The sequence below is a fragment of the Colossoma macropomum genome, unplaced genomic scaffold (assembly GCF_904425465.1).
Source record: "Colossoma macropomum unplaced genomic scaffold, Colossoma_macropomum, whole genome shotgun sequence".
NCBI lineage: Eukaryota > Metazoa > Chordata > Actinopteri > Characiformes > Serrasalmidae > Colossoma > Colossoma macropomum.
The window spans coordinates 444,132-457,832 of NW_023495902.1; the positions used below are offsets into that span (position 1 = coordinate 444,132).

Genomic DNA, 13,701 nt, shown 5'->3' on the forward strand with positions numbered 1-13,701 from the left:
CTGTGCTTAATACACAAAGAGGCAGATCTGCTATGCCGATTTGACCAAATAACCATTTTTGATCTATTTTCTGGCTGATGCTACTCAAAAAGTACATGATGAAAATCTTGGGGCCATTAAAATTTGTCGTGGGGGACCATGTCTCCCCACCCACCTACCCCCAGTACAGGCTTAGCCCCCCTTTCCTGAACGGAGGAGCTAATTGTAATATAATATAATATAATATAATATCATATAATATAATATAATATAACATAATATAATATAATATAATATAATATAATTTTTAAATATTTAAAAAGCCTCGCTTATACACTGCATGTTTTTGTTGGATTCTGACAATAACAGTATAACAGTCGAAATTCATATTTGGGAACGTCATACATAGTACGTATAACAGTACGCTTACACACATTAATACATCTATTAACAAGAGAACATTTTGAGAAAATAAATGTAAAATATAAATAACAGCATTAAAAAGTAAAAAATGAAGAAATAGGTTTATTCATATTGTTTTAATTCCTTACAAATTCTTTATGTCTTAAGTGCTGTTGAATTTTTGTTTTGAACTTTGTTTAAAATATTTGAGTAATGATATTTTAGTATTTTAGTAGATTTTCGTCCCGCTTCTTTTGTATTTCGGACCTTTTGTTTTGATATACAGTCCCTTCACACGCATACAAACAGCACATATTTGAAGAGTGTGAGGTACATGGTCCCCAAAATGTGGATTCTTTGTAATCTCTTGAAAGACATTTAACACCTGTGTGCTCTCAGGTGTTAGGAAATGTTTCAAAGAAGCGGAGAAGAATAATGAATGCAGTTGGCGCCGTTTAGAACACATTCACCACCGGAGGCTTGTCAGGCCAATCAGCGAGCGTGTTTCTGTACCAGCGCTCTCTTGGCAGCCAATCGTGTTGACTGACACTTACAGGGGAGTGTTTTTTTATTCTTTGACCAGAGACAGGAGCGGTCTGTGGATGAATGCAGGGTCTCCTCGAACGGTGAGTAGGATGGAGAAATGCTTTAATGATCGACTGAAACAGCAGCTTAAACTCTGTCTGCTCCTAAAAGCCTGCATTCTGGTTAAAACTCATCTGCTCTGTGTGTGTGTGTCTGTGTGTGTGTGTGTGTGTGTGTGTATGTCCTGATTGAGCCTATAATAAGCAGTATTAAATAGAAAGGTGCTTTTCCTGAAATACCTCACTTATACATATATTATACATACTTATACTCAGCTCTTTACGTTCTTTGTTTTTAGATTTCTCTTCATTATTGGAAAACAATGACAACAGTGTTTGTCTTATATTGCAGTTTACAGTAAGTTAGAGCTAAAGTTTAAAGTTAAATGTCAGTGAAAAGTCATATAGAGTTGATCATAATACACAGGTTTATGTTCCTCGATTCCTTAAGCTGTAGACAGACATTACGAGGCAGCTCCGTCGAAGGCCAGTCGGACCAGAAGATAGTTACCAATTTAAAAAAAAACATTAATTGATTGACACCCCATGTACAGGCTTAGCCCCCTATCCTGAATAGAGGATCTCAAACCTTTTTTTGCCTACATCTTGTCTCTAGTAACGAGCAGAGAGCGCGTTACAGCTAATTATATTCGCAGCAGAGCTTGTTCTGCTGTTTTTTTAATATTTAAAAAGCTTCACTTATGGACTGTATGTTTTTGTTGGATTCTGGCAATAACAGCATGACAGTCGAAATTCATATTTGGGAACGTCAAACGTGCCACAGAGCTTACACACATGAATACATTTATTAAAAGAGAAAATTCAGATGAATAAATGTAGAACATTGAAAAGTAAAAAATGAAGAAATTAAAAATAAATGGACTTATTCATTCATACTGTTTTCAAATCTTTACACATTCTTCATGTTTTAAGTTGAATTTTTAACTTTGCTTGAAAGATTTGAGTAATGACTGAATTCTTATTTGAAGAGGGCAAATCTTAGCTTGTCATTTAATCACCTGCATTTATGTATATCATATTTGCCATAATATATGAGAAGATTAGCCAAAAGGGACATGTTTTGATTCACATTAAACTTAAAGTAATACAACTTTTATATTACATTTAACTTTTACACCAGTTATGGCAAAAAGAAAATTCTCTACATCCAGAACAGTCTGGCACAAATACAGATACACAATGCAGATACACACACACACACACACACACACACTCACACAGACACACACACACACACACACACACACACACACACACATACTCACATACACAGACACACACATACACACACACACAAACACATACATACATATTTTCTAAACGCTCATTCTTCTGGGCCGCGCGATGCCCTTAAACGCGATATATAAAATGAATAATTTTACAAGACATTTTATGAACTTTGTTAGTTGACACAATATTTCCTCCCAATCTTCCACACAACACAGCGTTCAGTGTTTTGACATTAGAAGTTAGAATTCAGAACAAACACTCTTGCCTGTGGCACACAGTGCTCATTACAGAAATGGATCATAAAAACATTTGTAATTTCTTTATCAGTGACGTTGACACCATTAAGGCCGTTTTGACACTTCAAGTGGACTCAGACCGCTGAGTCATGGTTTCTTTTGTTTATGTGAACACGCCAAACGAACTCAGACCCCCTAAACGGCCCCAAAAACGAAACGAACTGAGACCAGTTCAGTTCGGTTCGTTTGTAGTTCGGTTTGTAGTTCGATTAATTTGTGCGTAGTGAAAACAAAACGGCCCCAGTCCGCTTTAGCTCTGCTTTATGGTGAAGACCTCGATGCTCGCCGTACACGCAGCCACAGTCTTCAGCACTTCAGCAGGTAAACAGACCAGGGATCATTATGAGGTTCTACTCGGGATACAGTCTGTCCGTGATCTGAGACAGACAGCAGCGCTGACATAGTAAAGCGATCAGATGCGAGAGCCCGCGCGATTATACCGTGTTAAAGGCTCGAGCTGGGCAAGCAGCGCAATACAAACCAAATATAACCAAAACAAGTCTAGGGCAGTTGATGTATTAACTAATAGATCTTAATATAAAAGGAACTTACTTGTCCAGTGTTGTACAGTAGGGAAAGGCAAGCTTAAGGGAAAATGCACTGCTAGCATTCCAGCATTCCAGCTTGCCAGCATTTGGCAGCTAGTTGTTGAAGGTGCTAAAAGGACAAAAAATGTAGTCACCTACAAAATGATAATCCAGACAGCTGGAAATGTTACAGATGAGTTTTGTATTTCCTCGCAAGCAAAAAAGAAATGCCATGCTATAATGTAAAACATGAATTTGGATTAAAATCACAAGGAATTGCCATGAGCTACTGCTATGCTAGCTTTATATCACGCAACTCCTATAATGCATTAGTTTTACAAAAATAGCTGTTTTTAGGGATAACTTGATAATGTTGTAAAAAAGCTGTAAATTTACAGCCGCAATTCATTTTACAGTAAAGAGCTGTTTTTTGTGTATAACAGGATAATACAGATGAAAACTGGCTGTTAATTTACAGCAAATTTTAGTGTGTTTATAGATCATAGACCAATAAGCAAGCAACATTTGTTTTTGAAAATCAGACAATTTTTGAAGATTTTTATCAGTTTTAAACTTACATAGTACATAGGAGTTTTACAATATATAATCAGGAATGAAGTTCCACGATGAGTGTGGGTTTTTGATAAACTTCAGTTCAATCTTAAAAAATCCAGTTTATCTTAGAAGTGTCATTAAGAATAGGGAAACTGAGAAAATGTCAGCCACCAGATTCATAAGTATTCATTATTCACTGAAGACACCCCGTTGAGAGTGAGTGTGTGACTGACATGTCTGCTCTTTGCTTTTCCTTTTTACCAACAATCTTGTGTTTTTCCTTTTCAGTCCAAAATGGCAATAGTGCTACCGCAGCACCATCTAGTGACGGTTGTCAACAGAGCACCAGAGTTTCGTCTCTTAGGCTTCTGTACTCTTTGGCCCCTCTGCTCAAAGGCTCAGGAGCCACCAACACATTTATATGAAAATTAAACCCAGCTGTTTCACCTTTTTGCTTTATTGTTCATAACTGGGATACTACGTTTCATGCTCCAGGCTGGTTCTGCTTTTTGAAATCCTAATCTGAATTCTGAGAGGTTTCGGCTTTCTGTTTAATCATATTTTATTCATCTTTAGCTGCATGTACTCCAAGACTCAGCACTCTTAAAGTTTTAAACGTTTTAAAAGTTTTTGTGTTTTAAAAGTGGCTTTGTCATATTTTAGTGGGACAGGCAAAATTAGCAATTTGGAAATCCTTCATAGATGTTGTAAAACTATTCCAAACTCTAGTGAAATTTTGTTTTCTATCAAAGCACAATTAATAATTCTGGATTTGAAAAGAATTGGTGTGTTAATCAAGGCTTTGTTCCTGTTAATGGGGCTGTGGTGTTTTCCATTGGTGATCCTTTGTTACCTTCAAATATATAGAATTTGTTTTTAGTGACATTTTTCTTATTTGTTTTATCGGGTGCTGCATGACTAGTGTATTCTGTTCCTCTGTGTTTGTAACGATGATCTCTTCTGTCTCCTCTCCTGGTCAGTACTGATGGTGTGTGTCTGTAGGTCAGTTCTGTTCTCTCTTTCTCTCTTCTCTCTCTCCTCTCCTGGTCAGTACTGATGGTGTGTGTGTGTCTGTAGGTCAATTCTGTTCTCTCTTTCTCTCTTCTCTCTCTCCTCTCCTGGTCAGTACTGATGGTGTGTGTGTCTGTAGGTCAGTCATGCAGTCCTGCAGTTCTGCTCTCTGTATCCTGATCTTACTGATCTCTACATTCACTACTGGTAAGAACTGCGCTGTCGCTATTTTAATGTATTATTAAAGACATTTACTCTTATAATGGTGTAATAATATATTACAGGTAATCAATATTCTAAATATTGTACCTTCCCATCTCTTATTTTCACTTTAACATAGATTTCTTTGATCATAAATGATTTTGAAGTGTTCACTTATCATGTGACACTTTTTTTTTTTATCCATTCTGTCTTATTCTCTCTTTCAGAGCTCATGTCAGCTGTTCCTTCAGTGAAGGTGAAGCTTCATGACTCTGCTACTCTGCCCTGCTCTGAGAGATGCTCTGGTTTGGTCAGATGGACTGTATTCACTAAACCCACTGATGTTCTGGCTGAGTGTGATCAGACTTCATGTGGATCAAAGGAGGGATATCAGATGATCCATGATCAGTACCTGAAGGGGAATCTCTCTCTCACCATCACTGATGCTGATTTCAATAAGAGAGGCCTCTACACATCTGACTGTGATGGTAAAGATGTCTGTGATGTGCAGCTTCAGATTGAGCGTAAGTGTCCGTCTGTTTCCTTCACTGTGAATTAGTAATAGAACTCCAGTTGTTTAGATGCAGTGCTTCAGATGTGTACAGAGCTGATGAAGTTCTCATCACTTGCCAGACTCTGCCAATTTTGCCAATCTCTAGTGATTCTGGTCTGTTTCTTCCCTTCACTTGGCAAAGAACTAAACAATCATTGCCATCATGGAACGCAGAGCGGGCAGCTGCTGACAACAGTGTTGCCCCCTCAGACTGATGATTATACTTGCTGCACTGAAGTGTGGTAACAGTTCACAGCACATTCAAACTGCTACGCTGTGGAGCGCAGTGTCGCAGTTCAGTGACACTAATGATGTTCCTTTTTTTTTGTCAGCATTGAATACTTCAGTTCAGATAGAGCCCAAAGAATCTCTGTTCCTGCGTTTGGACATACCACAGGAAGTGGAGGTGTATTATAAAAGTGCAGGTGCAGCTGGACCATCCATTGGTCAGATCTGTACAGTGGATGGACGTTCATTACAGTGTAAACCTGAATATAAACAGAGAGTGTCGGCTGGTCTTGAGCTGAGAGAAATGACCCCATCTGACAGTGGAGTTTATACTGTAATGGACAAATTGAATGAAGAGGCCATTCACATCTACACAGTGTCCGTGGGGTCAGCAGGTGGAAGTGAATTACAGGGTATGTTATTACATGATCTCTATCCAATCAGAATTCACTGATCAGGAATCTGCTGCTGAGCTTTAATGATGGTGTTCAGTTAAACTCACTGTATTACAAACCTGTGTGTGTTTTGTAGGTGACCATCCAGATCTGGACACAGATAAAGGAGCTGCTGTTCCAGTGTGGGTCACTGTATTGGTTGTACTGCTGGTTGTACTGGTGGCTGTACTTGTAGCTGTGATTGTGGTGTTAGTGGTGGTGAATGTGTGGCTGAGGAGAGAAATTCAGCAGCTCAAGAAGAATGAAAACAATGGGCATTGTCAATTCAGAGAAAGAGGGACTGTCATGCACCAATAATGACAAGAATCTCAGCCCTCCTCATTAACCCGTCTGTCTTTCTTTTTTCTTTATGTGGAGGGTTTTCCATCCACTTCTTTTCAGCAAATTTTGATAAAAGCACTAGAAAACCCAAATGGAAAGGGCAGAAACCAAAGAAATGGCAAAATATTCCAAACCAATTTTTACGCTTGGAAGAGATGAAAAGGTTGGCTTATCACTAAAAGAGAATATCACTAAAAGACAAATGTGAGAAATAGTGATGCAGATTATAAATAGTAGAACTGTGACTTGATGTATGACTTATTATCTTTGAATCACAACAAACAGCTATGAATGTTTTTTTTTTTTTTATTTTTATTCTTATTTGAGGTTTTTTACCTATACATATACACATTGTTGCTGTTAAAGTTTTATTTTTCCATTTTTGTTTTTTGGTTTTTTTGTTTGTAAATGCCAGCCGTTCTCTACAATTTGTTAGAATTAAACGATGAATGGAAAACTGGAAATGATCCAAAATTACTTGGAGAAAAACGTTATTTTTGTTGTTATATTTCTTTCCAGCAAAGCAAAGAATATGATTGTATTTTATTCTGTATTATTTCTATTGTTATTTTGGGTGTCACGCATCCACCGAGCTCTAGGGTGGAGTCGGACTCAATCTCCCAGAATCCTCTGGGAGATCACCTGACCCCTCACGTGACTCCGCGCTCCTATCAGCGCTCTAGAGCTCCCGAATACTGATGGGAAGCACCTGTGTTATTTGTCATATGACATACTTAGTTTCGTATTTAAGCCCGGGCTTTAGCTCAGAAGTTTCGAGGTATTGTATCCACTTTTGCGAACTACTGAGCGGTCATTTCTTGGAATTTATCTTGTGTGTGATCTTTGTCTTTCGTTTTCTCGACTTTGCCTTTTTGCTCTGCCCTTCGGATTTGTTTGCCTGATTTCGGATTACTGTTTTTGACTCATTGCCTGTATCTTCGACCACGCTGTTGCCTGTCCCCTTCTTGAACTGGATGTATTGTCAGATGTATGTTTGTGTGTATTTTCTATGCCTTTTGGATTCGACCTGCCTGTTTTGTGACGACGACTTTGAACTGTGATTCTCTCAGTAAAGCCCCTTTGGCACGTTACATTGGGTCTTAATGTAGTTGTTGTGTAGATATTGTACAGTGTGAATGCTTCCACTGAGGTGATGGAGGCTGTAGTGCTGCTAACCTGACTCAAGTGTGTTTAGAAACAGAACACAGCAGTAACCTAGACTGACTGAGAGTCCATTAGATGTCCAGTGTGTAAATATTCAGTACTGTACTTATAATATAAAATTTTTCTATTAAAATGAAAGTTAATACTTAAAAATATCTGTGTCTGCGTATCTAACTGTGCACTGCTGTGTGATAGAAATCCTTACCTGCTTTAAAGGCACATTTAAAAACACACTACATAAGCAGGAAATATAACCCCATTTCGAAATATATATATATATATATATATATATATATATATATATATATATATATATATATATATATTTGAAAAATATATGCCCATTGTGAATTTGATGCAACAACCCATTCCCAAAAAGTTGGGACGGGGACAACAAAAGGCTGGTAAAGTTGTTCAATGCTAAAAAAACGCCTGGTGGTTAATTGGCAACAGGTCAGTAACATGAGTGGGTATAAAGATCATCTCAGACAGGCTGAGTCTTTCAGAAGAAAAGATGAGGAGGGGTTCACCACTCTGAAAGACTGCATGATCAAATAGAGCAGCTATGAAACACATTTACTGCTGAGAGCTCGGTGGCATGACTTAGTTCTCTTCAGTCAGCTCAGAAAAGGGAACTGCACAGTTTAGGGTTGTAGCACCAGAGCAACTGATTCTACACAAGATAAACCTCCTTCAGCTGTCACAAAGGTATTTTTTTTCCTTCCTGTATTTCAAATAGTTTTCTCCCTACTACATAACATTTTAAAATTGCTTTATTATTATTATTATTATTATTGTTATTAGGTGTGTATTGACATTCATGTTCCATGTAGTACACAACAATAGCTCAATCAAACATATAAATATTTAAGAAGCTTCCACTGATATTACCAAGCAGAGGAGTGTGCACCACCATAGCTGGAAATGCAGAATGTGAACCTTTTATTTGCTTCTGACTCTTGTCTGACAGCAACAGTGACCAGAGCAGGGTCCAGCCTTTCAGCTTCTCTGTTTGAAAGTGTGCTTATTTGAGTCTTAACTGTGTTCTAGTCTGATTAGTTTGAAATGACATGAGTATGAAGTAAAATGAAGCAGTGAGTAATGAAGCTCTAAGTTTCAACTATGAGGGAACTTTATTACTCTAAACGGTCTCAGAGTCAGATACAATACAAAGTGAACATCACTGTTGTTGGAACAAAACCTCGAACCTCCTTCTTCTTTACAGGAGAAGGACAAAACACACTTCACATCCAATGTAAGTCAATGGAAGCAGAGTTTTTTACAAGTAATTTTGGGCCATTTCTTTTGGTCCATTTTTCATGAAATTTACACACAATGTAAAGAGCAATAGGTATTTTCAAATTTGAACAAGAATCTGGTGAATATCTGACTTCAGCTTCATATCACTGAAGAATTAGGGGTGGGTGATAATAAATAATTGCCCCCCTCTTTGAAGGCATATGATGCCCTAAATGTAACTAAAGCCCAGCAGTGAGGAGCTGAACTTTACCCTCCTCTGCTGTCACTGCAGACTGGCAGGGTCGCCTACAGAGCAGCGCTGGTAGCTGTTAATGAAGTGATGCTCTTTTTATTTGAGGGTCCCATTTCAGAGGGAAGATTTCAACCACTACCCTGTAACTCAGTTCCAAGGGGCAACACTCGAAAAACAAGGAATAGGGGTAAAAATAACAAATGGGATTGGGCCTTAATTTAACACAGGCTCAGCTGAACCCGGAACTTCAGGGTTTAATGCTCTGAAGTTACTCTGAAGCTGTGTAGAGCTGGACAATATGATGATATTTATTATTATTGTGATGAAGTACATCAAAATATGTCACTATGTATTTCTGAGCATATTGTCGATATCATCAGTACATAAAATTCACTTCCTAACTGTATATTTGATTAAGAAGTTAGCAGATTGAATCCTATTTCACTGGATTTAGAGCAGCACAGTGCATGAAATGATGAATACAAGTTCTTACATTTATCATTTTTAAAGGATTTTTAAAATGTGGCTAAACTTATTAAATGTCAGAAAACATAAACATGGCATATTGTGTGTTGTAAAACTATCATGATATTACATTTTGCCACCTGTACATTATTGTCCACCTGTACCGCTAAACTGGAGGTACTGTCAAATTAAAAATGAAAAACTACATACAAACAAAACACACCCACATATTATATATATTTATACTTTTATATATATATATATATATATTCATTTACACCTACAGCACATAATAACGGCCTTTTCAAACACTTCTTTCTTTCTTTCTTTCTTTCTTCTTTCTTTCTTTCTTTCTTTCATTCCCTGCAGTTGAGGGAATGAGTGTACACTTTTCTGAAATTAGATGTGTATCAGATACAGTTTCCTTTTCAGTCAGTAAGTTTTTCCTGTAAAGGCAGCTCATCTCAAGCTTCTCTGAACAGAACACTATGAAAAAACCTAATCAGTGCTGTAGTAGTGTTTAACACCTCCTCTAGTTGAGTACAGTAACTCAGTTAAACAGCACAGCGTTCGATTAAAACACACCATGAAGTCCACAGAACATCATGGTGGAAGGTATGTAGGCCTAAGTATGGAATATTATCGTTTCAGAGGTGATCTTACCTTAAACCTGAGTGAGTTCATGTCCTTATCAGGTTTAAGATAAACCTCAGTTAAACCTGAAATACAGCACCATCAGCTGTGTGGTTGTTGAAGAACACAGCGGTCGGGTTTACTTTAAACCGCAGCTTCCGAGGGCACAGCAGTGGAGTTTAAGACGCCACGTGACAGGTTTAAACTCGCCGTGTATCAACAATCCCCCCTTAACAATTAACCCATTTTTCATGGACCCAATCAACACTCCTATTTACAGGCCAAAACCCGGCCCGGCCCCTCCCCGTCCCCTTCTCTTGCAGCAGCCAATCGCATTGTGGATGCCTCTTTTCTCTGAAGTGCTTTTCTGTTTTTACTTTACAGAACATCACTGGTAGTGCCGGAGGTCAGCAGGGGTGAGAGGGCGAGTCTGCTGAGGACTTCAGCGTCGCCTGTCGTGGTGAGTATGATTGATAAATGCTTTATTGATCGATTATTCTGACTGAATCAGCAGTTTAAACACCGCCTGCTCTGACAGTCTGAACTGTGGATGTTAAAACTCTGTGTTCCCCAGTGCTGTCTGTGATGCCTCCTGCTTTGTGTGTGTGATTGTGTATGTGTGTGATTGCATGTGTGTGTTGTGTGTGTGTGTGTGTGTGTTGTGGGTGTTTGTGTGTGTTTTGTGTATGTTATGTGTGTGTGTGTGTTTGGGCCCATGACATCAGGATCTGCTCTGGACAATAAAGGTGTGATGAACACAGGGTCACTGAATAGAATCACACTGAAGAGTGGAATAAAGAGTACTGTGGTTACTACTGACATGATGGTGCTGTTGCCAGTAAGAAAAGTGGGGATTTCTCAAAAGCCTCATCATGATTATGCAGAATATCTCCTCTCTGTGGGTCACATGCTGAAATAGCAGCATGATCAGCAGAGACAATATGAATCAGTTAAAGGCTATAATTACACACGAGTTCTGTGAATTAAAGTCACTGAAAACTGGAAAGTTTAAAGAGTTTAAAGAGTTAAAGCTCCATCTTTCAGCCAGCACATGCTCGAGTAGAGTGGGCGGAGCTTTCGCGTAACTGATCGAGCCATTGATACAGAAAACTTTTAATGCCGGGGCAATATGCAAATGATATCTTTCTGTATTACTTCGCTGGTGGCATCACATACTCTCTCTCGCTCTCTCCCTCTATCTCTCTCTCTCTCTCTCTCTCTCTATCTCTCTATTGCTCTCTCCCTTTATCGCTCTCTCTCTTGCTCTCTCTCCCTCTCTCTCTCTCTCCCTCCCTCTATCGTTCTCTCTCTCTCCCTCTCTCTCTACCTGGACTATGTATGGCTGTAGATATGCTCAGGATTCTAAAGCTTTGGCTAATTTAATAATCTAAAGTTATCAGTGTGGAAGTCCTTCAGGTTGTCTGAATGGCAGCAGGTGGATGTTTTAAAATTGTTCCAGGCTTTAGTGGAATCACACAGTAGAAATGAGCTTGTTTTTCATCAAAGTACTCATCATATCTCCTGTTTTGAGAGAAAGTGGTGTGTTGGTCAGAGAGTTGTATCTGTTACTGATACGGGTGTGATAGTCTGTTGTGTGTGATGGTATTTCATTGGTGAATCTATTTTTCTTTAAGAACCTTTATTATTATGAATATAACTATTAGCTCTCTTCTTTACTATCACATGTTAAATCTTTATTTGGAGTGGTCTTTTGTAAATGATTAATAAACCCTTAACAGATTATCAGTAACACAACATCATATCAGTGAAGTAGCAGTAGTGAAGCGTCTGAATACACTGAGGTAAATATGCTGTAGATGTTCTGTTGATACATTACTTACATTAAATAGTAGGATTAGTGGCCCTAATCCTAACCCTACACTTAAACCCAACCCAAAACCCAATCCTAACCCTAATCTTGGTCCTAATCCTAACCCTAAACTTAACCTCAACCTAAAACCTAATTCTAACCCTCACCCTGGCCCTAATCCTAACCCTAAACTTAACCTCAACCTAAAACCTAATTCTAACCCTCACCTTGGCCCTAATCCTAACCCTCACCCTGGCCCTAATCCTAACTCTGACCTTAACCTCAGCCCAAAACCTAATCCTAACCCTCACCCTGGCCCTAATCCTAACTCTAATATTAACCTCAACCCAAAACCTAATCCTAACCCTCACCCTGGCCCTAATCATAACTCTGTCCTTAACCTCAACCCAAAACCTAATCCTAACCCTCACCCTGGCCCTAATCCTAACTCTGACCTTAACCTCAACCCAAAACCTAATCCTAACCCTCACCCTGGCCCTAATCATAACTCTGTCCTTAACCTCAACCCAAAACCTAATCCTAACCCTCACCCTGGCCCTTAATCCTAACTCTGACCTTAACCTCTCTCCCTGTATCAGTCTCTCTTCACACCCTCTCTGTCTCTCTGTGGTGAATGGGGGTCAGTGTGTGTCCTTATTTGTGTACCTCCCTGGACAGCTGAGTGCTTTCTCTTATTTCTTATCGAACGTCCTGACGTGTATTGATTCTATTGATTCTGTATGTAATGATGCTTTCTTCTGTCTCTCCTGTTCTCATTGATAGTGACCAATATTGATTATGGTTTTTAATTGCGTTTACGTCTTGTCTCTGTAGCTGAGTCATGAAGTCCTGCATGACTGAATTCCCTGCTGTCTGTGTCTTACTGATCATTATGTTCACTGGTGGTAAGTGCTACATTGTCACTCTATCATCATATTAAAGACTTTACTCCTCTGTCTTACTAGCACTTATTTACCAAAGTGAAATGTGGTTATTATATGTAATATTATAATCCTATATTATGAGGAATATTTATTGTAAATATTTTACTTTCACTTTACTTACTTTCACTTTAAACATGCTGGATTTTAAACCTTCTGCTTTATGGTTTGCCAGTTAAAATCTGCTCTTCTAACAGCATGAAACCTGTGTTGAACCCTTTTATCCTTTTTGTCTTTATTTCTCTTTCAGTGTCTCACTCAACTGTACCCTCAGTGAAGGTGAAGCGTCATAGCTCTGCTGCTCTGCCCTGCTCTGAGAGATGTTCTGGTTCAGTTAAATGGAGCCTGATTCATAGGCCTGGTGATGTTCTGGGTCAGTGTGATCCAGAGTCATGCTGGCTGAAAGAGGGATATCAGATGTCCCATGATCAGTACCTCAATGGGAATCTGTCTCTCACCATCACTGACGCTGATTTCAATAAGCGAGGCCTTTACACATCTCAGTGTGATGGTAGAGACCTCTGCAGTGTCCAGCTTCTGATCGAAGGCAAGTGTTTGTGTTTTCTTCACTGTGATTTACTAATAGAAAATGTAAACGCTGTACTGAATGTTAGATCACAGTAAAAAATAACAAAACGTTTTTAATTTGGGGTCTTATGAAAGACAATAAGCTTCATTTTATGTCCTTAACGGAAACATGGTTGAATGATAGTGGGTCAATGATCTTGCTTGAAGCTGCTCCTGAAAATGACAGATTCATGCACACTGTATGGTCAGGGAATGTGAGGGCGAGGAGTGGCATGTATATATAGTGGTGATTTTAACCGCATAAA

The 13,701-nt window shown here is 38.7% G+C and overlaps 1 protein-coding gene and 1 long non-coding RNA gene across 2 annotated transcripts; both read left to right on the top strand.

Annotated features, from left to right (window-relative positions):
• Window positions 1-967: 967 nt before the first annotated feature.
• Window positions 968-6,424, top strand: LOC118803459. Its single transcript, XM_036563946.1, has 5 exons — window positions 968-1,007; window positions 4,745-4,812; window positions 5,034-5,330; window positions 5,692-6,000; window positions 6,119-6,424. Exons 1-5 carry the CDS (start codon window positions 988-990, stop codon window positions 6,337-6,339), a joined length of 915 nt encoding a protein of 304 aa, XP_036419839.1. The 5' UTR covers window positions 968-987; the 3' UTR covers window positions 6,340-6,424.
• Window positions 6,425-6,671: 247 nt separating this feature from the next.
• Window positions 6,672-13,409, top strand: LOC118803464. The gene is made up of 4 exons (XR_005006860.1): window positions 6,672-7,141; window positions 10,502-10,577; window positions 12,762-12,832; window positions 13,119-13,409. It is a non-coding gene; the product is annotated as an uncharacterized LOC118803464 (long non-coding RNA).
• Window positions 13,410-13,701: the final 292 nt, after the last annotated feature.

What these genes read in the sequence shown, in the direction of transcription:
- LOC118803459 (XM_036563946.1), top strand. Translation starts at nt 988, where the DNA reads ATGCAGGGTCTCCTCGAACG. An exon ending in GATCTCTACATTCACTACTG is followed by an intron (nt 4,813 to 5,033) that starts GTAAGAACTGCG and finishes TCTCTCTTTCAG; the next exon opens with AGCTCATGTCAGCTGTTCCT. An exon ending in AGGTGGAAGTGAATTACAGG is followed by an intron (nt 6,001 to 6,118) that starts GTATGTTATTAC and finishes TGTGTTTTGTAG; the next exon opens with GTGACCATCCAGATCTGGAC.